General features: G+C 57.6%; 1 protein-coding gene across 4 annotated transcripts; it reads right to left on the reverse strand.

Moving 5' to 3' along the window:
• Positions 1 to 4133: 4133 nt before the first annotated feature.
• Positions 4134 to 19398, reverse strand: OSBPL7 (oxysterol binding protein like 7). Of its 4 annotated transcripts, none has more exons than XR_014820408.1 (23): positions 19295 to 19398; positions 17799 to 17953; positions 17555 to 17680; positions 17329 to 17382; positions 16620 to 16733; positions 16164 to 16274; positions 15949 to 16066; positions 15157 to 15260; positions 14713 to 14805; positions 14482 to 14614; positions 14303 to 14397; positions 14016 to 14111; positions 12726 to 12863; positions 12056 to 12149; positions 10609 to 10841; positions 10324 to 10461; positions 8442 to 8505; positions 8247 to 8325; positions 6182 to 6326; positions 5950 to 6094; positions 5736 to 5818; positions 5379 to 5501; positions 4134 to 5182 (listed from the first exon to the last, which is right to left on the reverse strand). XR_014820408.1 is itself a non-coding variant. In XM_084983075.1 (23 exons), exons 2-23 carry the CDS (start codon positions 17871 to 17873, stop codon positions 5074 to 5076), a joined length of 2514 nt encoding a protein of 837 aa, XP_084839201.1. In that variant the 5' UTR covers positions 17874 to 17953; positions 19295 to 19398; the 3' UTR covers positions 4134 to 5073. The 4 variants fall into 4 exon arrangements, 1 of the variants encoding a protein (XP_084839201.1); XR_014820410.1 differs by having other exon boundaries at positions 12022 to 12149; XR_014820409.1 differs by having other exon boundaries at positions 5736 to 5862; positions 12022 to 12149.
• Between the last annotated feature and the right edge of the window lie 2026 nt (positions 19399 to 21424).

A 21424-nucleotide genomic window follows, 5' to 3' on the forward strand; every position in this document is an offset into this window, starting at 1 on the left:
CTCTCAGGAGTCACTGAATAGAATCTGTTTCCACCACTTCAGCCAATGTCCCGCTGTGTTTACCTTTGACATCTGGCTCCCAGCCTGGTGTGGCGCTCCCTCCCCGCTGCGGTTCACAACAAACACACAGGCGCCCCCATCCCCCAACCACACACAGCCCCGTCTTATTCAGAAGATTCAGGGAATTGGGGGGAATTTTAAATGTTTCTCTTTTTTTTTTTTTTTTTTTTTTTGCCTCTTGTTACCCAGACCCTCACATCAGCAAATCACTGTTTAAAAAGAGGAGTTCTCCTTGTGGCTCAATGGAAAGTAGATTCGATCCCTGGCCTCGCTCAGTGGGTTAAGGATCTGGCGTTGCCGTGAGCTGTGGTGTAGGTTGCAGGCACGGCTCGGATCTGGTGCAGCTGTGGCTGTGGCTGTGGCTGGCAGCTGTAGCTCTGATTCAACCCCTGGCCTGGGAACTTCCATATGCTATGGGTGCGGCCCTAGAAAGACAAAAGACCCCAAAAAAAGTGGGCCATCGAGCCCACATCCTCCTGTCTGTCGAGAAGCCTCCATATCCTCCAAGAGAGACCAGCGATCCGAATCTGTGTGTCTGGGCTGCACCAAGGCCCTGTAGCCTGCATCCTCAGACTAGACTGAGGTGGGTCTGAGAAGGGGACCCACTACTCCTTCCTCAGACCAGATTTGAGCACCCCCATACCTGTCTTCCTGGTGCCCTGGGGGGTGGCCATGAACTTTTTCACCCACAGCTGCTTTTATTTATTTATTTATTTTTCATGTTATAGCCACACCCACAGCATATGGAAGTTCCTTGGCCAGGGACAAATCCAAACCACAGCTGTGACCAATGCCACAGTTGCAGCAAGGCTGGATCTTTAACCCACTGCACCGGGCTGGGGATCAAACCTGCACCTCTGCAGCAATCCAAGCTGCTGCAGTTGCATTCTTAACCCCACTGTCCCACAGCAGGAACTCCACCCGCAGCAGCTGTTGCTCCTTCATCTGTCCACAGAGCCCAGCCTGGGGTCAGAGGCTGGCTTGAGCGCCTCATTAGCAACAACCCACCATACCCTGGCTGGATGGGAAGGGTTTATTTTATTTATTTATTTATTTATTTATTTATTTATTTTGCTTTTCAGGGCTGTACCTTCGGCATATGGAAGTTCCCAGACTATGGGTCTAATTGGAGCTGTAGCTGCCAGCCTGCACCACAGCCACAGCAACACCAGATCCAAGCTGCATCTGCAACCCACACCACAGCTCATGGCAACGCTGGATCCTTAACCCACTGATCAAGGCCAGGGATGCAACCTGAATCCTCATGGATACTAGATGGGTTCATTACCACTGAGCCACAATGGGGACTCCCTGGATGGGGAGGGTTTTTGAGGTAATTCGTCCTCCATCAGAGAATGCCCAGCAAGAGCACAACGAACCCATCATCTTCCTGCCGTTGGGCTGGCACCGGGAAGAGGGGAGGATGCTGATTAGATGGTGAAAGCCATAGACGATTTGGTTCCTGTGGGCAGAGGAGTTGCTGGTCTCCTGTCTCCATTAGAAAAATAACTTCAGGAGTTCCTGTCATGGCTCAGCGGTTAACAAATCCGACTAGGAACCATGAGGTTGCGGGTTCGATCCCTGGCCTTGCTCAGTGGGTTAAGGATCCGGCGCCGTGAGCTGTGGTGTAGGTCACAGATGCGGCTTGGATCTGGCATTGCTGTGGCTGTGGCGTAGGCCGGCGGCTACAGCTCTGATTAGACCCCTAGCCTGGGAACCTCCATATGCCGTGGGAGCGGCCCAAGAAATGATAAAAAGACAAAAAAAAAAAAAGAAGAAGAAGAAGAAAAAGAACTTTAGAATTTGGTCTACTTGAAACCCTAATTCTTAAAATATATGGAAGCTGAGGAGTTCCCGTTGTGGCGCAGTGGAAACAAATCCGTCTAGGAACCATGAGGTTGCAGGTTTGATCCCTGGCCTCACTCAGTGGGTTGGGTATCCAGCGTTGCACTGAGTTGTGGTATACGTTGCAGATGAGGCTCAGATCCCTCGTTGCTGTGGTTGTGGCGTAAGCCAGCAGCTACAGCTCTGATTTGACCCCTAGCCTGGAAACCTCCATATGCCTTGGGTGTGGCCCTAAAAAGACCAAAAAAAAAAAAAAAAAAAAAAGACATAAATAAGTGTGGAAGTTGAACATAGGCTGGTCAGTCAGGCTCTGTGTGGCTCTGGGTAGAAAAAGTGGGGGAGGAAGACAGGGCACCTTGTTTTTAAAAGACCCTGAAAGTGTGCAGGCTTTGGCTTTTCTTGGAATGGGTTGGGGTTATTTCTGGTGCCTGGTGTCAGGAGGAGTGTGTTCCTTTTTAGCACTTTCTGTAAATAAACTGTGGAGATGTGTGGACCACACCCCTCCAGGGATGGGGGTGCTGAGGAGAGGGAAGAGGGAAAAAGACTGGGATTGGAAGGGCTGCCGTAGCTCAGGGGTCTTCTCTGTCCTTGCCGCCCCCTGAGAAAGCATGACCTCCTCTTAGGACATGCCTTGAACCAGTGCAGAGCCTGTGGTTGCGGTGGGGTAGGGCGAGGGGCTAGGAGACCACTGATCAAAACCAGGCGCCTGGGCCACTGCACATGCCCTCCTCGAAGGCACAGAGGAGGAATGAGTCTGAACAGAAAGGTAAGGCACTTGACCAAGATCACACAGCTTTGGAATAACAAAGTGGGGATTTGAACCCAGCCCAGGGGGAGGGGGGGAAACCTAGGTAGTGGGGGAGGGGGAGAAGCTGCAGCTGGCCCATTTCTCCCATCCTTTTTAGGCCCTCCGTTCCCTCTCTCCCACCTTGCCTTGAGCAGTCATTGAGAGAGCAGACCTGACTGTGGATGCCGATGTGGGGGCCAGGTTCTGTGCCAGAGAGGGGCAGGGACCACAGAGTTTTCTGCCTGGATGAAGAGTAGGGGCTTTTCCTTTAGGCGCTCAGAAGCAATGGATTTTTTCTTTTTTCTTTTCTTTTTTTCTTTTTTTTTTTTTTTTTTTTTTTTGCCACATCCATAGTATATGAAAGTTCTTGGGCCAAGGATTGAATCTGAGCCACAGCTGCAACCTATGCCACAGCTGCAGAAATGCTGGATCCTTAACCTACTGTGCTGGGCCGGGGATCAAACCCATGACACAGCAGTACCTGGTGCCGCTGCAGAGACAATGCCTGATCCTTAACCTGCTACACCACAGCAGGAACTACACCAGTGGAGGTATCTGAAGCAGGCATGAGGTACTATATTTCTCTTGAAAATGTCATCCTGGGAGTTCCCAGATGGCCTAGGGGGTTAAGGATCCAGCAGTGTTACTGCTGTGGCTAGGGTCACTGCTGCAGCTAAGGTTTGATCCCTGGCCTGGGAACTTTCCGCATGTGATGGGTGTGGAAAAAAGAAAATCACCGTGAAAGCCAGCATTAGAATGGAAGTGACTGAGGCTCTGAGGATACCGCAATAGTCCAGGCAAAAGTTGATAAAGGTCCAGCCTAAACCGGGTGCAACTGAGAGAAGGGGCCGCAGCTGAATGACACTGAGGTAGAATTGACAGGATGTGAGAATTAAGGTGGAAAGATGACATTGGGCCTTTAGCCCAGGTGAGTGGGGCTGTGGGCCTTCACTGAGCACATATTTTTAAATAAATCGTCACTCCTGTCGTATAGCACAGGGAACTATATCTAGTCCCTTGTGATGGAATATGACGGAGGATAATGTGAGAAAAAGAATGTATATATGTGGGTGATTGGGTCACTTTGTTGTACAACAGAAAACTGACAGAACACTGTAAACCAACCATAATGGGAAAAAAAAAAAAAATCATTATAAAAAAAGTCAAATAGGAATTCCCATTGTGGTTCAGTGGTTAACGAACCAGACTGGTGTCCATGAGGACAGGGATTCGATCCCTGGCCTTGCTCAGTGAGTTAAGGATCTGGTGTGGCCCTGAGCTGTGGTGTAGGTCACAGAGGCAGCTTGGATCCCTCGTGGCTATGACTGTGGTGTAGGGTGGTGGCTGCAGCTCCGACGTGACCCCTAGCCTGGGAGCCTCCATGTGCTGCAGGTGCGGCCCTAAAAAGACAAAAATAAAAATAAAACAAAAGGTCACAGGCCAAAGTTTGGGACTGTCTTTATTGGCGCTTGGAATGTCCTAGCAATTCACCTGCATCAGAGGCAGACCGTGAAAAGGAGCAGTGACAGTGGTGGACACCTGGTGGGGGACATCCGGGCCTCATGAGGGATCCTGCTCGCCTGCAAGCAGGACACAGGCACACCCATGCACACACTCCTCTACACACACACAAATGGACACTCTCACGCATGCACACTCACTCCTGGGAGGTCAGAGGCCAGGTGCCCTTCCTGCCCAGTCTGCTCCCTGCCTCTCGGAGATGCCTCGTCTGCTCTGGGGGATCTGCTGAGCCGCCGAAGGAAACCACTTGAGGACCAGGGACGAAGGAGCTGGAAGCTGCAGGCCTTTTGTAGTTTGAGAGAAGAGGATGGGAGGATGGGAGAAATTGCTGGGGCCAAGCGAAGGGAGCACCCCCCTGGGCCAGGGCATGGGGAGAAGATGCAGGAGATGGGGCATGGGAGGGGTGGGGCTGGGAGAAAAGGCCGTGCCCTCTCCTTCACTCAGCCAACCTCACAGCTGGGGCCAGAGTCCCGGGCATAGGAAACCTGGGGAGCATCGAGGGGTCCCCCGTGTCCTAGGAAGGCACTGGAATGGGGAACACATCCTGGAGAGGCTGGAGTCTCCCCCAAGACCCCCAGCAGGGCAGGAAGGGGGATGACAGAGCAAGGAGGGTCTTCCATGCCAGTTGTCAGGGGCAACGAGACTGGGGAAGCACGAATCCTGCTTCCCACCCCCACCAAGGGGTGGGCGATGGGCTGAGAGGCAGCTCCCTCCGGCCGGCAGAGGGGAGAGGGCCAGAGCCAGGGCTGCCCCTTTGGTCTCCAGGGCAGTGAGTGGGAGACCCTGGCCTTGCCCGTGTGTCCGTAGGGATGTGGAGGCAGGAGGGAGGAGCTGGGGCCTCCTGCCCCCCGGGGCCTGGGCTACCAGAGCACAGCGCCATCCAGGTTCCCGTAGCCCGGCTCGGCCCGCAGCCGCCAGTATGTGTTGTTAGTCACCCACCACTCCTTCCCGCTGCTGTCTGTCTGCCGCCTGGGGGAAGGGGGGCCGTGGAAGGAGAGAGGTCAACATCCAGGGCGGAGGCTGGGGTCCGAGAGGCTGCCTCCCCCTGCTGGCCCCACGCAAAGCAGGAAAGGGCTAGCGGGGAGGAGGAGGGGAGCTTGGGTTGCAGAGAGACCTGGATGGCGGGGTGCCGGGGGTGGGGGGTGGAATGGGGGGACAGAGGCACCTGAAGAAGCGAGCCTGGTGGACAATGTTGTTCTCTTCCATCACTTTGCGTCTGTCTCTCTGAAGCTGCTCGATCCTTCTCTTCTGGGCCTCGGCGGCCTGTATGTTCCCCTCCTCCAGGTACCTGAGCATGCAGACTGCAGTCAGCGGACCTGCCCGCCCTCCCTGCCCGCCCTCAGGGGGGCCCCCAAATCCAGGGCCTCTGTCCCTGACCCCTTCTGTCCCCACGCAGGCCCCCTCCCCCTGAGGCAACTTCCTTCCTCCGAGGAAGGAAAGACACCATCCCAGGTCTGTGTGGAAACCCACGCAGGGAGGGAGGAGCCCGCTGGTTTCAGGGTGGCACCGGCCGGGCACTGACCTCTGGTCTGGCCGGAGCCGCGTGTCCGTGGAAGGCAGGGATCGCTTCAGCTCTGCCGTCAGCTCATTCAGCTCCAAGGCAAACTGAGTGAAGCCGAAGTTTCGCTCATGGTTTGGGGGCATTGAGTCTGGGGGGGAAGGCAGGGGGCTGGGGCAGGCGGACTGTGCACAGCGGCCCTCACCCTCGCCCCGCCCGCCCCGAGCTCCCCACGTACTGGGTTTCCAGATGCACTGACCACCCGGTGGGGGTCCCCGGTACAGGCCCTCGTGCCACTTCCCGAAGAGTCGGTGGAGGACGCGGCCGCTCCGGCTGAACACGGCCCCCTGCACCTCATGGACGTTGGAGCTCCAGTACTTGGCCTGGGGTGGGGGTGGGGCAGGGGGCTTAGAGGAGTGTCCCTTCCCCTGCCCCGGGGGCCGAAGGGCGGGGGCAGGGTGGCTGCCCACCTTGCAGAAGGTGATCTTGCAGTGGCAGGAGCTGTCCTGCGTGTTCCGGATAAGCACCTCCCCGTAGTGCTCGATCCAGCGCTGGCCGCTCAGGATGTTGTGAATGCAGGACGTTACCTTGTTCCACTCAAAGTGGTCCCCAAACCTGAGAGAGACAGAGCAAGGTGGGGCCCGCGTGCCACCCTGCAGCGGGGGCTGGGGGGTACCGGTCCCATCAGAAGTCACATGGGCCTGCGGAAGGAACCCTGGGGTCCCGGCTCCAGCTCAGGGTCCTTCCCTGAAGGATGACAGCATTTCTTTTGGGTTTTTTCCTGCGTTTTAGAGCCACACCTGTGGCACATGGAGGTTCCCAGGCGAGGGGTCGAATCGGAGCTGTAGCCGCCGGCCTACACCACAGCCACAGCAACTCCGGATCTGAGCCGTGTCTGCGACCTACACCACCGCTCACGGCAACGCCAGAAGGATGACATTATTTCTAAAGCAGAGGAGCCTTCACAGAAAATATTCAACTAACAAGCCTCCATTTGTTGAGAAAACTCTAAGTGCCTGAGTCATAGGGTAAAAATATAGACGGACTCCCTGCCCTTGGATGGCAGGTCTGGTAACTCATCATCCTGTTTGTTCGTCACTTCCATCAGGAATTACTACTCTTATTTTGCTGTTGTTGTCTCTTTAGGGCTGCACCATGGCATATGGAGGTTCTCAGGCTCGGGGTTGAGTAGGAGCTGTGGCCACTGGCCTACACCACAGCCACAGCAACGCTAGATAGATCTGAGCTGCATCTGTGACCCACACCACAGATCGTGGCAACACCAGATCCTTAACCCACTGAGCAAGGCCAGGGATCGAACCTGCGTCCTTGTGGATACTAGTCAGATTCGTTTTTGCTGAGCCATGATGGGAACTCCATATTACTCCTATTTTATAGACGGGCAGACTCAAGGCTCTGAGGTGTCAAGTCTTTTTGCTGCTTGAATTAACTTTTTTTTTTTTTTTTTTTTTTTTGCTATTTCTTTGGGCCGCTTCCGTGGCATATGGAGGTTCCCAGGCTAGGGGTCTAATCGGAGCTGCAGCCACCGGCCTATGCCAGAGCCACAGCAACACAGGATCCAAGCCGCATCTGCAACCTACACCACAGCTCACGGCAACTCCAGATCGTTAACCCACTGAGCAAGGGCAGGGACCGAACCCGCAAACTCATGGTTCCTAGTCGGATTCGTTAACCACTGCACCACGACGGGAACTCCCTGAATTAACTTTTAAAGATCAGAGCCAAGATTCCCACCTAGGACTTCTGACCTCAAAGGCAAGGGTGTCCCTCACCCCGACGCTGGCCTCTGGCTGCAGTTCCCCTTGTAACATAAGCTAGATGAGGGTGCTTTTTTGTTTGTTTGTTTGTTGTCTTTTTAGGGCCGCACCCACAGCATATGGGGGTTCGAAGGCTGGGGGTCAAATCAGAGCTGTAGCTGCCAGCCTACACCAGAGCCATAGCAACTCAGGATCCAAGCCATGTCTGTGACCTACACCATAGCTCACCGCAACGCTGGACCCTTAACTCACTGAGGGAGGCCAGGGATCAAACCTGCGTCCTCATGAATGCTAGTCAGATTCATCTCCACTGAGACACGACAGGAACTCCAGATGAGGGTGTTTCAAATGTGGTTTGTGACCACACCTGAAATCACTTGAGGTTTCTGGGGGGGGTGTGGGGGGGTGATGGTGGGGTTACTGTGCCTAAAGTCTCAAATGCATTCCTTTTGGTGAGTCATGGTCAGAGAGTAGGAAAGCGCCTTGGTCAGATGGCCTCTATAAAAAGCTTTTCCAGCTCTATGATTTTTCACCTTCCTCTATTGACAACTGCTGTAAACATGGGTAGAAAATGTAGAGACACCGCCCCACCCCAAGTGGCTTCAGACCAGGCCCCCTCCTCCGGTCCCCCCCCACCTCCCCCCCACCTCCCCACCTCCCCCCCACCTCCACCCCCACCCCACCTCCCCCCCCACCCCACCATCCCAGCCTGGAGGGCGGCCTGTAGGCGGGGCCTGGCTGCCTGAGGAACACTCACCGGGGCAGGCTCACATTGACCGTCCCCACAGGCACAATCTCCAGGGATTTGCCCCAGAACTTGTTCTTCCACTTCATATCTGGAGGTGGGTTGGGGGAGGGAGAGGGACAGCAGCGATAAGGCCAGAGAGGGGTCCAGCCCCTCCCTCACTGCCCCTCCCCGCGTGGCCCCCCCTCCCCCAGCCCTAGCCCCCACCTTGCCAGAAGATGAAGTTCTCAGATTCCGCATGGCACGCCGAGATGGGGGGGTGGTGGGAGACCTGGATGAGGAAGGACATGTCTCTGGAGGCCGTTCCTGAGGACTGTGGGGTCTGCTCCTGATCCCAGGCCCCCAGTGTCCCTCACCTGCACCCCCAATTCCCCTGGGAACCAGAGGACCACTGAGTTCCAGGTCTCCTGTCCCAGGCACCCATGGCCTCCACCCAAATTCCATCATCCTCTCCTTGCCCTCGAGGCCCCTGTGCTCTCCCTTCTCACTCATTTCCCTCCAGGGCCTGCTTGCTGACCTGGTGACCAGTGCCTTCCAAAGACCCTGCCCAGTGGAGTTCCTGTTGTGGCTCAGTGGTTAATGAATCTGACTAGCATCCATGAGGACACAGGTTCGATCCCTGGCCTCGCTCAGTAGGTTAAGGATCTGGTGTTGCCGTGAGCTGCGGTGGAGATCATAGACGCAGCTGGGATCTGGTGTTGCTGTGGCTCTGACATAGGCCAGCAGCTACAGCTCTGATTAGACCCCTAGCCTGGGAACCTCCATATGCCACAGGTGTGGCCTTAAAAAGCCAAAAACAAAAACAGAAACAAGACACTGCCCAAGTCTAGAAAGTCCTCTAGCAATGACAGGCGGGGCCTCCACTGTGCGCCACTGAAAACCAGCCCTCCGTGAGGACCCTCCTTCCCAACCACCTTCTCCTCCGAAGCTCATCATCACCCTGCCGTCTCCACAACGCCCCCTTGGAAAAACTCGGCCCTGTCCTCATTGGAACCACACTCCACCTGGAACCTTGAACTCAGGGATCCCACAACCTGCCCTCCTCACCTCCTTCCAGTCCCCCGGGAGCCCATCACTGCCTGAGTGTTCTTTATAAAGTGCAAGTCTTTTTTTTTTTTTATCTTGTGGCACATGGACGTTTCCAGGCTAGGAGCTGAATCAGAGCTGCCAGTGCCAGCCTATGTCACAGAGCTGCAGGTGCCAGCCACAGCAACTCAGGGTCCGAGCAGCATCTGCGACCTACACCACAGCTCAGGGCAACACCAGATCCTTAACCCACTGGGATGGAACCTGCATCCTCGGGATACTAGTCAGGGTCGTAACCCGCTGAGCCACAGTGGGAACTCCCTAAAGTGCACTTCTAAGCATGTCATTCTATTGCTTAAAACCCTCCCATGACTCCCCATGGTTTTCAGGATTTAACAACCAACCAACCAACCAACTCCTCCCTACCTTCCCCTATAGGGCTCCTCAGGGCTTGGCCCTGCCTTGTCCTCCAGCCCTGTCTCTACCTCCTCCCCAATATGCTCCACTCTTCCTTTACACTGCCTGGAACATCCCAGCCCCCAGCCCCTGTACTTACACCTGGCCAACCCCAATTCGCCCTTCAAGCCTCAGCTTGAGGAGTTCCCGTCGTGGCTCAGTGGTTAACGAATCCGACTAGGAGCCATGAGGTTGCAGGTTCAATCCCTGGCCTCGCTCAGTGGGTTAAGGATCTGGTGTTGCCGTGAGCTGTGGTGTAGGTTGCAGAGACGGCTTGGATCCTGCATTGCTGTGGCTCTGGTGTAGGCTATCAGCTACAGCTCCAACTAGACCCCTAGCCTGGGAACCTCCATATGCTGCGGGAGCGGCCCTAGAAAAGGCAAAAAAACCAAAAAAAAAAAAAAAAAAAAAGCCTCAGCTTGAGATCATCCACTAGAGCTGAACAACCTAGGCACCAGAACACTGCACAGCAACTGCTTATTTCAAGTCCGGCTCCTACCCTCAGCGGGAGCTCCCTCCCTGATTGCCAAATGCGCTCTCCCAGGCCCTGGCCCCTTGAAGCCCCAGTGCTCCCCGGCCGTGGCCACGTGGCTCCCCGGGCCCACACCTGCTCACTGATGAAGCGGAAGCCGCGGTCAGGCCGCTCGCACTCGTAGGTCTCCCCCAGCACAGGGTTGAAGGGCTTGCAGCCCGCCCGGTGGTAGGTGGACGAGTAGGCGGAGACGGCAAAAGCTGCGATGTACACCTGCCGGGGGGACGGGGTGCCGGGGGATCAGAGACGCCATCCCACTGCCTTCAAGGTCTGGGTGGGCCTTCACCAGCCAGGGAGAGCCCATCAGGGTATTCTGGCAGGAGGAAGAGGCAGCCCGGGTGTGGCCAGGGGCAGGCGTACCATGCGCTCGCAGGGGTCCGCGGTGCGGCTGGCCTGGTCCAGGAGGCTGCTGTACTCCAGCTCCTCGCAGAGCCGCTGCAGGGTGTTGAGCGGCTCATTGAGCTGCACGGGCATCGACACCTTCGACAGGTCTTTGCCAATGTTGTTGCGTAGGATGTTCCACAAGCTCACGTCAGCCCCGGGGCCGCTGGCTGCCGGCAGGCATCGGCGCCTGGGTGGCCCTGCAGCTCCCCCTGGAACACAACCCCCAGGGCCGACACCTGTCACTCTCCCCTGGACGAGACATCTAGGCCCCTCCTAAGCTCCTGAGATGCTTCTACGTATCCTCACTCTTAGGCCCCAGGCTCCACGCATTATGGGGCAGGTGGCTGGGGGGGGTGGGCAATTCTTTTTTTTCCTTCTTTTTCTTTTTTGGGTTTTTTTAGGGCTGCACCCTTAGCATATGGAACTTCCCAGGCTAGGGATCAAATCGGCGCTACAGCTGCCAGCCTACACCACAGCCACAGCAATGTGGGATCCGAGCTGCGTTGCGTCAGCGAGCTACCCCACAGCTCACAGCAACGCCGGATCCTTAACCCACTGAGCGAGGCCAGGGATTGAACCCCACATCCTCATGGATACTAGTCAGGTTCATAACCCGCTGAGCCATGACAGGAACTCCTTGGGCATATTCTTGATGAGCTCCCAGGGATGAGAACCAAAGGGAGGTCCCACCATGGCACAGTGGTTAACGAATCTGACTAGGAACCATGAGGTTATGGGTTCAATCCCTGGCCTTGCTCAGCAGGTTAAGGATCCAGCGTTGCCATGAGCTGTGGTGTAGGTCGCAGACACAGCTGGGATCCCATGTTGCTGAGGCTATGGCATAGGCCGGTGGCTACAGCTCCAATTAGACCCCTAGCCTGGGAACCTCCATTTGCCATAGGAGTGGCCCTAGAAAAGGCAAAAAGACAAAAAAAAAAAAAAAAAAAAAGGACAGTTCCCACTGCTGGAAACAGGAACCCTGCACCCCAGAAGCCCTTCCTGAGTCCCCACCCTTAGCTTCTGCTCCCTTTCGTAAACACAGAAACCACTGTCAGGATGTAGATTACTCAGCCCCTGTCACAGATAAGGCAACAGGCTCCCAGAAGTGAAATGACACGTCCAACGCCACCCAGCTAAAAAGTAGCAAAGTGGGTCTTTCTGCCTCTCTAAGCAGGCCCCTGCAGACCTTCTCAGAAGAGGGGAGGTGAGCCCCAGGCTGAGCCTGCTCCACCCCCAGAGCCACCCCTGGAACGCAGCTCACAGCCTAGCCTCCCTCACCTCCTGGGGTCACCCTTGGAGTCGGCATCCAAAACCATCAGCCCACCGGTACCATAAGGGGCTGCTTCCCAAGGGGCCCAGGCCCTGGGCAAACCTCGTTTCTGTGCCCACCTCCAGCCCTCTTTCCCGCATGCCTGGCTGGCACCTTTCTGACAGGGTTCAGCTCCCCTGAGGTCCAGAACCTCCTCGGACAGGCTGGTGGTGACTTCACTGGTGCATGACTCCTCCTCCTCCGAGCCCTGGGCAGGGACAGATGACAGGCTGGTCGGAGACTAGACCTGCTGCCCCCCACCCCCTACCCCAGCAGTGGGCAGTGCCCAGGGCCTGGCAAGAATCCGCCCAGCTAGCCCTCTGGTGGGAAGGGCAAGAGAAGGTATTTGGGGTGGGGGGCCCGGGCCCTGAGACACTGCCGTGGGAGGCCTGGCAACGTGGTGTGTCCTGCCATCTTGAGTGGGGGAGGCCTGGCCCCGTGACTCGGGGGAGACAACTCAGGGGCTTGGAGGAACATAAAGGGATGGGAAGCTGGGGGTTTACTGAGATTCAGTGTCAGGAGAGGGGTCAAGGGAGGGCTGAGGCTGAGATGGGGTCACAGAAAGAGGACGGGGTGGAGCTGAGGCAGCAGTTTCAGGAGAAGCCATGGGGACAGGGCACATTAAACTGGAGGAAGGGCCCCCCGCAGAGATCTCTGAACAGGGCCCCACGAACCCAGCCGGTCTGAAAGGGCTTGGGAGGCTATAGATTCTAGTCTCCCTGGAAGCCACCCCTCTGTCCCCGGGGTCCCTCCCCTCTCGCTGCTGGCTGCCCTTCCCCCTCACCTCATTCTCAGAAGAGCTGGCAGAGAGGAGAACCTCACAGGCATCAAAGAACTCCGTGTGGGAATCGGCGAGGGACAGGACGCTGCTCTGCGACAGCTGGGGGGTCAGCTCTCGCCCCTTCATGTACAGAGCTTCTTGCTGAGGGGGCAAGACAGATGTCAGGCCCGAGGCCCTGCCGGGAGTCAAGCAGAGCTCCCCTGGCCCGACAGTTCCCTTGAGAGAGAAGCATGACTGGGGACATTTACTGACTTGAGTCTAAAACCATGGCGTTCCCATCGTGGCTCAGTGGTTAACGAACTCGACTAGCATCCATGAGGACGTGGGTTCCATCCCTGGCCTCAATCAGTGGGTTAAGGATCTGGTGGTGCCATGAGCTGTGCTATAGGCTGGCAGCTACAGCTCTGATGTGACCCCTAGCCTGAAAACCTCCATAGGCCGAGGGTGCGGCACTAAAACGACAAAAAACCAAAAAAAAAGAAAAAAAAGTAAAAAAAAGTAAATAGGGAGTTCCTGTCGTGGCTCAGTGGTTAACGAATCCAACTAGGAACCATGAGGTTACGGGTTCGATCCCTGGCCTCGCTCAGTGGGTTAAGGATCGGGTGTTGCCGTGAGCTGTGGTGTAGGTCGAAGACACGGCTTGGATCTGGCATGGCTGTGGGGTAGGCCGGCAGCTGTAGCTCCGATTTGACCCCTAGTCCGGGAACCTCCATATGCCACCGGGTGCGGCCCTAAAAGGACAAAAAGACAAAAGTAAATAAATAAATAACAGGAGAAGATGAGTGGGGGGCCAGCATAGTGGGGTACCAAGGCCTAGTGGAATGATCCCCAGCCTGGGAGTGAGGAGACACGGGCTCCATAATAACTGCGACCACTTCTGGGGCACTGCCTCTGAGCCCGGCTCCAAGCCCTTTGTGTGTATCAACCTGATCCATCTGGACACTCAGCCTATGAGGAAGGGGCAATTAGCACCCCCACTTTGCAGATTGGGACACTGAGGCTCAGGGTCACAGAGGCGGCAGGCCGTGGAGCCAGACCCACACCCACACGCTGTCCGGGAGCCTGAGCTCCGCAATTAGGCTCTTTGAGTCTCAATTTCATCTGTGCACTTGAGGGTAAGAATCACTGCCCCAAGGGACTCCGACTTAAAAGCCAAAGCACTCTGCACGCTGTTAGAAATGACCCAGATGTCATGTGAAAGGGCCTGGAGTTTCAGGTCTGAAAAACAACCATGCCTTCCCTCCTGCTGAGAAGGAAGAGGTTCTGTCCCCTGCAGCCCACCCCGGCTCCCACCTCCTCGGGGTTGAGGGAACTGAAGGAGTCTGCAGTGGTGTCGGAGGAGACGGACAGCGAGTGGAGACGCCTCGGGCCAGCTGGGGCCTCAGAGACCTGCAGGGGGGAGGGGAGGGCACAGGTGCCGGGAGGTGAGGTTCACCTGGCCCCGCCAGGCACAGACTGTCCCTGCCAAACCCCCTTCCCAGCCCAGATCTGCGACCACTGCCCCCCACCCCACCCCATCAGCCTGCGGTCCCCAGCCTCCGGCCCTCTGCTCCCACCAGCCACCCTGTCCTTGGCCTCACCCCCATTCTGGACAGCTCTGAACCCTGGTGCAGGTCCCTCAGTCGATCCCGTTCAGCAGTGAGGGCGGCCAGGACGCTGCTGAGGGAGCTGTGCACTGTGGGGGGCAGGGCCGGCCATCAGAGCCCCCTCCCCTCCCTCTCCCCGCCCGCCCCCAGCCACCCCTCCAGGAGGCACTCACCCTTCTGGGCCAGGGCCCAGAAACTGCGCTGCAAGTGGGCATAGTCTGGGGGTGGCAGCCCGCGGGGACCCGAGGGGTCCCGGGATTCCAGGTAGCGAGACAGGTTGGGAACAGAACCGTGGAGACGACCAACCTGTAAGTGAAGGGATGGGGGCGGGGGGTGTGGGTTGAAAGGCACAGCCTCCTTCAGAGCCTCCCACCCAGCATCTCGGGGTCCACACCCCGCCTCACCCGCCCGATGGTATCGTCCTTGGCAAAGCTCTGTGTGCACCACATGCGGCTGGTCCGCTTCCCCTTCTTGGGTCTCTCGGTCGTCACCGAGGCCTGGCAAGTCGAGGCAGGGGAGTTTCAGTCTCAGGGTGGGGAAAACTACCAAAGCCAGGAGAGAAAGCGATGGCCACAGAGGGGGCACAGAGGCACCGGTATCCGGAGGCAGAAGATGACACCCTGGCAGACGCCGGGGCACAGGAGGAAGGGGCCGTTCCAAGGGGCAGAGAGAAGCAACCCGGAGGCAGTCTAGGCATGGTGGGAGGGGCAACTAGGAGATGGTGGCTCTCCAGGAAACCACAGCACATCAGAGGGACTGGGGACCTGTCCAGGGGAGTGACGGAGATGACAATGGGAAGAGGAGAGAGAGCCCTGGGTGGGACCCTTGCCCCCTCCCCTGGACCTCACCTGGTGTGTGGGGATGACAGGGGCGGAGGGGATCCGGTGCAGGGACTCTAGGCTCTGGAGGAGTCTGTGTAGTTCCTGGAGCTTCCCCTGACACTCAGAGAGCTCTGCGGGAAGGATGAATGACGAAATCCCTCGCCCAACACTGGCCGAGCACCCCCGATCTGTCCCTCGGCCCCTCTCCTCCAAAGACTTCACCTGGCAGCCATGGAGATCCCGACGCTGCCTCCCACTCCTGAGCCCAAAGCACTTCCCAGCTCCCAGCCTTTCTGGTCTGGCCTCACGGGAGTGCCCGCACCCCAGTCTGCACTCTGGACGGGGAGCAGAGCTTACCTCTGCTGCCTCCCTCCACACAGGCCTGGGGGCTGCACCCTTGTTCTCTACTCTTGGTTTGCAACTCCCCCTCCCAGGCCAACATCACAGCCCCTAACTCCAGGAGCCCGGTTCTAGAGCACCCCCCGCCCCCCCGGTGCTCTTCCGCAGGACCCCTCCCCCCACTGGCATCCTGGATCTTCTTTGTCATGAGTCCTGGCCCTGTGCTTGGGTCTATCTGTGTGCCCAGGGCACGAGTCCCACCAATCTCTGTAAGCCCAAGGCTCCTCAGGGCAGGACCCGAGGAGATCTGATCAGCCTAGAGGCAGAGGCTGTCTCCCCATCAGACGGGGGCAGAAGTTATTTCCCCCCATCACACTGGGCAGAGGCTTTCTCCTCCAGGACTGGAGCTCCCTGCAGCAGGGACGGAGGTACCATGACAGATGATGCCCTCCCCAGAGCCATGGCACCAGAGCCCCTCACCATGAGAGCAGCGGTCGAGCCCATCACTGTCCCTCAACCAGGAAGACACCTTCTCCCGAGGTCCAACCCCTGGCAGAGCCGAGGCACTACCCGCTGCTGGAAGCTGGGTACCAGGAACCTGTGGGGTGAGTCAAGGGTCAGGAAGGACTGCCTGCCCCTTGAGTCTCATCCTGAATCCCCAGGTCACCTGTCCCTGCCCCCCGGGCCCATCCTACCTTCCGGTGAGTGGCGCTGGGCGGCAGGCCTCGGGGCAGGTCTGGGTGCTGGGCCAGGCGGTGGGCACGCAGCTGGGCCACCCAGCTCTGGAACAGGTCCTGGGATTTGATCTGTAGAAGTGATGGAGAAGGGGAGGGATGCCTGAAAGGAAGGACTGCTTTCCAGCAGCAAGAAGTCAAGGCTCTGGTCCTCGGGCAAGCAGGGTCTCTCCCGGTAGCACACAGCTTGTGCAAAGGCCCCTTGTGGGGAGGCAGGAACAGCTTCTGCAGGGGGCTGAGCTCTCAGCTCTGTGCCTGTTCACCTAACAACCAACAGGGCCCATTTGCCATTAGCTACTGTATACGGTGGAAACTTCCTTCTGGGCAACCTCAGACAAGACCCTCAGCCCCTGCCCCTCTCTCCGGTGTGCCCCAGGCTATGGGGCCGAGCCACCAACTGGCTCCAAGGGATGTCACCTTGAGGTGGTAGATGTTGTCTTCAGTGTCAAGGTCAATGCGCTGGGCCTTTTTGTTGATGGACATGACCGACAGTCGGACATTGATGGAGCCGTGGAGCTTCCCCTTGGTGATCTGGGGTGGAGGGGGAAAGAGGGACTGGTTTTAGGCCACCAGGGCCACCATCCCCCTGAGGCCACTCTAGGCTCGAGGGTCAGGCAGCAGATTCACCCTCACGCCCAAGTCACAGTATCCACAGGGACTTGTCAGTTGTCCTGCGGTGCACAGGACACCCCACTAGGCCAGGTCACAATCTGAGTTCTGGGGGGTCAGAGAGGGAGGAAAACTTCTCCCATCCTCAGGAATCCTCAGGCTGAGGAAGGAAACCCCTTTGTGGAGGGAGCCTGAGTGTCTGGGCCTTTAGTTCCTGGCGAGCATGCGACAAGGACAAGAATGAGAAAGCGCCTATGCCTTGGGCACTTATTTTGTGCCAATCATTGTCCTGAGAGCTTTCACCAAGACACAGACTCTACAAATGTGTGATCGCATTCTCCCCACCTCAGAGATGAGGAGCTGAGGCCCAGGAAAGTAACAGCCCAAGACCTCCCACCCAGCAAATGGCCTGCCTGGGATTCAGACCCTGCTCTGGAGGATTCCAGAAGCCCCTGCCTGCCCAGGGCACTCTGAGGCCAAACACCTCCCACACCCCCCAGCTGAGGCCCTGACTCACATCTTGCCGTGTGGTGGCATAGCGAAGGATCCCGTCCTCCAGCACAAAGTATCTCTGTGATGTGGCCCAGAAGGAACAGGACCAGGAAGACAAGAGGAAAGGGTGGGGAGGGAGCAACCGCACGGCCGTTTCTGCCCCACATGCAAACTCCCGGTGGGTGCTGCCCACAGCCCCGCACGTCCCATCCGCCCGCATCTGGCTCCTCCCCTGGCCCTGCCCAGCTTACCTTGTGCCAGCCCTTCAGAGGCCACTTCCTCTTCTTGAGCAGGTGGCCTTCCTGTCTCTCTGGCATGATACCCTCTGCACCCAGCCGGCCCCGAGCCTCCTCCACCACCTCCCACAGCTCGGAGGCCTGCAGTCCAGGAGAGAGTTGGGGAGCGGCTCGTGAGGCGGCGACCATGCCAGCCCTTCCCCTGTGGGCCCAGTCTAGCCCGCCCCCACCCCCCAGCCTGCTACTGCCCCCCTCAGACCTGCTGGGCACTGCTGGGCTTTGCAGACTGAGTGCTCTCAGCCAAGGAGGGAGGGTCCCGCTCCTGGAAGTCCATGGAGAAGGGAGTGGCCACTCCCTGCTGAGGACGGAGAGCAGGGTGGAAGGGGAAGGATGTCACCTTGTCCTGAGGGGGCCCTTGAAGCACAGAGAGTCCCTGTTAGCACAGACGGGGCTATCACCTTCCCTACCTCTGCCCCCTCCGAGATGACAGCCCGCCAGCACATCTTCCACTTGCCTGCCGCACCTCCCCCGAACCCGGCCCCACCTCAGGGGGCTTCGGCCACCGCTCAGAGGGGTGAACCAGCAGGCAGACCGGTACCAAGAGAAAACCTCGAAAAGTTGTCCCCACCCCACCTTAAGCACACATCCTCTGGCTCCAGCAAACACTTGGTGCTTTCTCTGGAGGATCCCCTGGGGGTGATCAGAGGTGAGGCCTCAGAGTGAAAAGGCTCCAAAATAGGACAGAGGGCTTCAGAGACTGGACAAGCACGATCTCAGTCCAGCTCCTCGTGCTCCAGGATCCCTGACCCCACCACTATGGCCTGGAGACTCCTCTGCCATCACCCCTCACAGAGACCACCCCGCTTCCTGCCAACTGCTTGACCCTAGCTCCCCACCAACTGGCTCCACAGCCTCTAGTTCCCGGGCTCCCATTTTCTGCACGGGGAAACTGAGCTCCCATCTTCCCCTGTGCCACCTCCCAGCCATCATCCCGCTTGGATGCCCACTTCCAACCATCATTCCCCCCCCGACCCCGACACCGTCCGGATCCCCCTCTTCACACACACATACACACACACAGCCTCCTTTCTTCCAGCCCAGCCCTTGGGGTTCCTGAGAAGTGCCACCCACCCGGAGAGAGCAGGGGACGGACTGATGGAGACACAAGCTGAGGTCCGCACAGGTCCCGCAGCAGTGCCCACAGGCGCCCTTGGCACCAGCCCCGGCCATCCTGGCTCCACAGGGAGATCAATAATGCATGAGCCAGTGTGTGTGTGTGTGTGTGTGTGTGTGTGTGTGTGTGTGAGACGGGGGAGGGGACTGGAGGGGCGAGGTTGGCCTGAGGCTGGAGAAACAGCCCAGATCTTCTGGTGAAGCTAGCAAGCACCTGAGGAGCTGAGGCCAGGAGGGGACAGGGACGTGGCGGGGTATGGGCGGCCGAGAGGTCAGGGCAGAGGGGTCCATGCTGCTAGAGGCTGATCTGGGGGGAAACTCCTGCATTCGGCCATTGAAAGTTCCCAAACTCTTCTGGCATTTGGGCATCTCTGCGCCCCTTCCCTGGCCCCTTGGGAACCTAGCCCCTCGCTGCTTACGGGCGGAGAGGGAGGCTCTGTTAGAGGGTGCGGGTCGAGGAGAGCCAGGTAAGGCTTTCCATCTCCATTCCCGCCCTCATCTCCGGAAGAGCAGACCTGCCAGCTTCAGGTGGGAGGAAGCCCTCTCAGAGGATGTCAGCTGATGCCAGCGTGGCCCCCTTACCCCAGGGTCCATGGACGCCCGTGCTCCTTGGCCCGCGCACCGCTCCGTCTCTGAGTCACCGTCTCCGAGCCACCAGCTCCCTGCTCACAGAGCTGAGCAGTGGCAGCAGCTGCTGCAGGAACCAGGAAGGAAGGAGACGTCGGAGCCTCCCCTCTAGCCGGATCTCCTCACCTCCCCCTTCCCCGGCCCCTCCTCCCGCCAAGCACCGGGCGGCCGCTCAGCTCTGCCCCCCTGCTCCCGGGAGGACTCAGGGCTGAGCTGACTCCCCAGCGCCCAGGAGGCTTGGGAATGGGGACAGAGTCCCCACTGGGCACAGTTCCAGATGGATCACAGAGGACTGGGAAGCTGCTGGCCTTAAGCCAGTGGTGGTAAAGAATTTACTCAGACTAGCTCGGCCTTGACCCTAGTTAGTACCCAAGGCCATTTCCTTATTAACCCCCGCCTCTCGTTTTACATCTGAAAATAGATTGCTGAATTTAGAGCCAGCAAAGCGATCAGGTTGACGGGAAGGGAGGGATGCCCCTGTGGGACCACAACAGACAGTGCCAAGGACATAGTCAGCTAGGCAGTCAAGGTTCAAGAAGGCCACACTAAGGCTGTCACTGGGGGTGATGTCCCACCAAGTCAGGACCCATGGGGGATCAGGGGCAGTAACCAGCGGGCTGTTGAAGGGCTGCAGCTGGAGCTAACTCGGGGACCCTTGGCCTCCCTTTCTGAGTACCTTTGCCTTCTGCTGGACTACTGTGTCCAGCTGCTCAATTCCAATTAAAAATCAGCTCTTGAGGAGTTCTCGTCGTGGCACAGTGGTTAACGAATCCGACTAGGAACCATGAGGTTGCAGGTTTGGTCCCTGCCCTTGCTCAGTGGGTTAACGATCCGGCACTGCTGTGAGCTGTGGTGTAGGTTGCAGACACGGCTCGGATCCTGCGTTGCTGAGGCTCTGGTGTAGGTCGACGGCTACAGCTCCGATTAGACCCCTAGCCTGGGAACCTCCATATGCCACGGGAGTGGCCCAAAGAAATAGCAAAAAAAGACAAAAAAAAAAGTCAGCTCTTGAGAAAGGTCTAGAATTCATTCGAATGACTGTGAAATGGACTTTAAGTGCAGTGCAGTTGCTTTCTGGGAAGAACTGGTTTTTTTTGTTAATTGGGGGGTTTTTTGGTCTCTTTAGGGCTGCACCCACAGCACATGGAGGATCCCAGGGTAGGGGTCTAAGCAGAGCTACAGCTGCCGGCCTACGCCATAGCCACAGCAATGTAGGATCCAAGCCCCGTCTGCGACCTATACCATAGCTCACAGCAACGCTGGATCCTTAACCCACTGAGTGAGCCCAGAGATCGAACTAAAGTTCTCATGGACGCTGAGCCAAGACAGGAACTCCAAGAAGTAGAATTTTAATGGCGGGGCCTCAGGCAATGCCAGCAGGTGAAAATGCAATGTAAGGTTCTTCTTTGATTCCCAAAATGATAAAGCCACTTCCCCACCTAGACCTTGGCTTACCCTTTAGGGTCTTACACATCTCTCAGATGCCTGCTCTGTTCCACCCAGAACCTCAGCACCCTTCCTGCCACCCCAGGAGGGCAGTGTTGGCACCTGGCAGGATTCTGAGAGTCAAGGAGAGCACTAGACAGCACTGGCCAGGCCAGCTCTGAGGCCAGGAGCCTCAAGGGCCTTTTAATTCACGTCCTATTGATGGAGCATCCCCGGACATTCGGCACAGAGCTGGGCACTGAGGGAAGTTGGTCCTGGACCAGGAATGGCAAAGCTGCCGCAGATCGTCCCTGCCAGAGCAGTGTCTGTCCAGGACTAAGGAAGCTGTGGCACCGCTCCAAGTCCCAGAGAAATGATCAACAGCCACCTCCCCATATCACCCGTGTCTGCCTTGAACTTGCTCCAGTCAAGGACAAGGGCAGGCTCCTAAACATCCCTTCTTCGAGAGAAACTTCCAGTTCCCCGAGATCTGGATAAAGTCTCCCACTTGAGACCCTCTTCATTGAAACAGAATCCTGGTTCTTCCCTCAGCTCTTTCCTTTAGAGCCGCCTGAGATACGTTAGCTCCTGGGCAAAGCGGGCAGCTGCCTTCAAAAGATCAAACGTGGAAGAAATGCAGGTACAGAGAGGTAACAGGCT

Source organism: Sus scrofa, chromosome 12, assembly GCF_054392235.1.
Source record: "Sus scrofa isolate SSC_HxYL_T2T_F1_AM1 chromosome 12, Sscrofa_HxYL_maternal_Yorkshire_Landrace_v2.0, whole genome shotgun sequence".
In the NCBI taxonomy this organism is placed as follows: Eukaryota; Metazoa; Chordata; class Mammalia; order Artiodactyla; family Suidae; genus Sus; species Sus scrofa.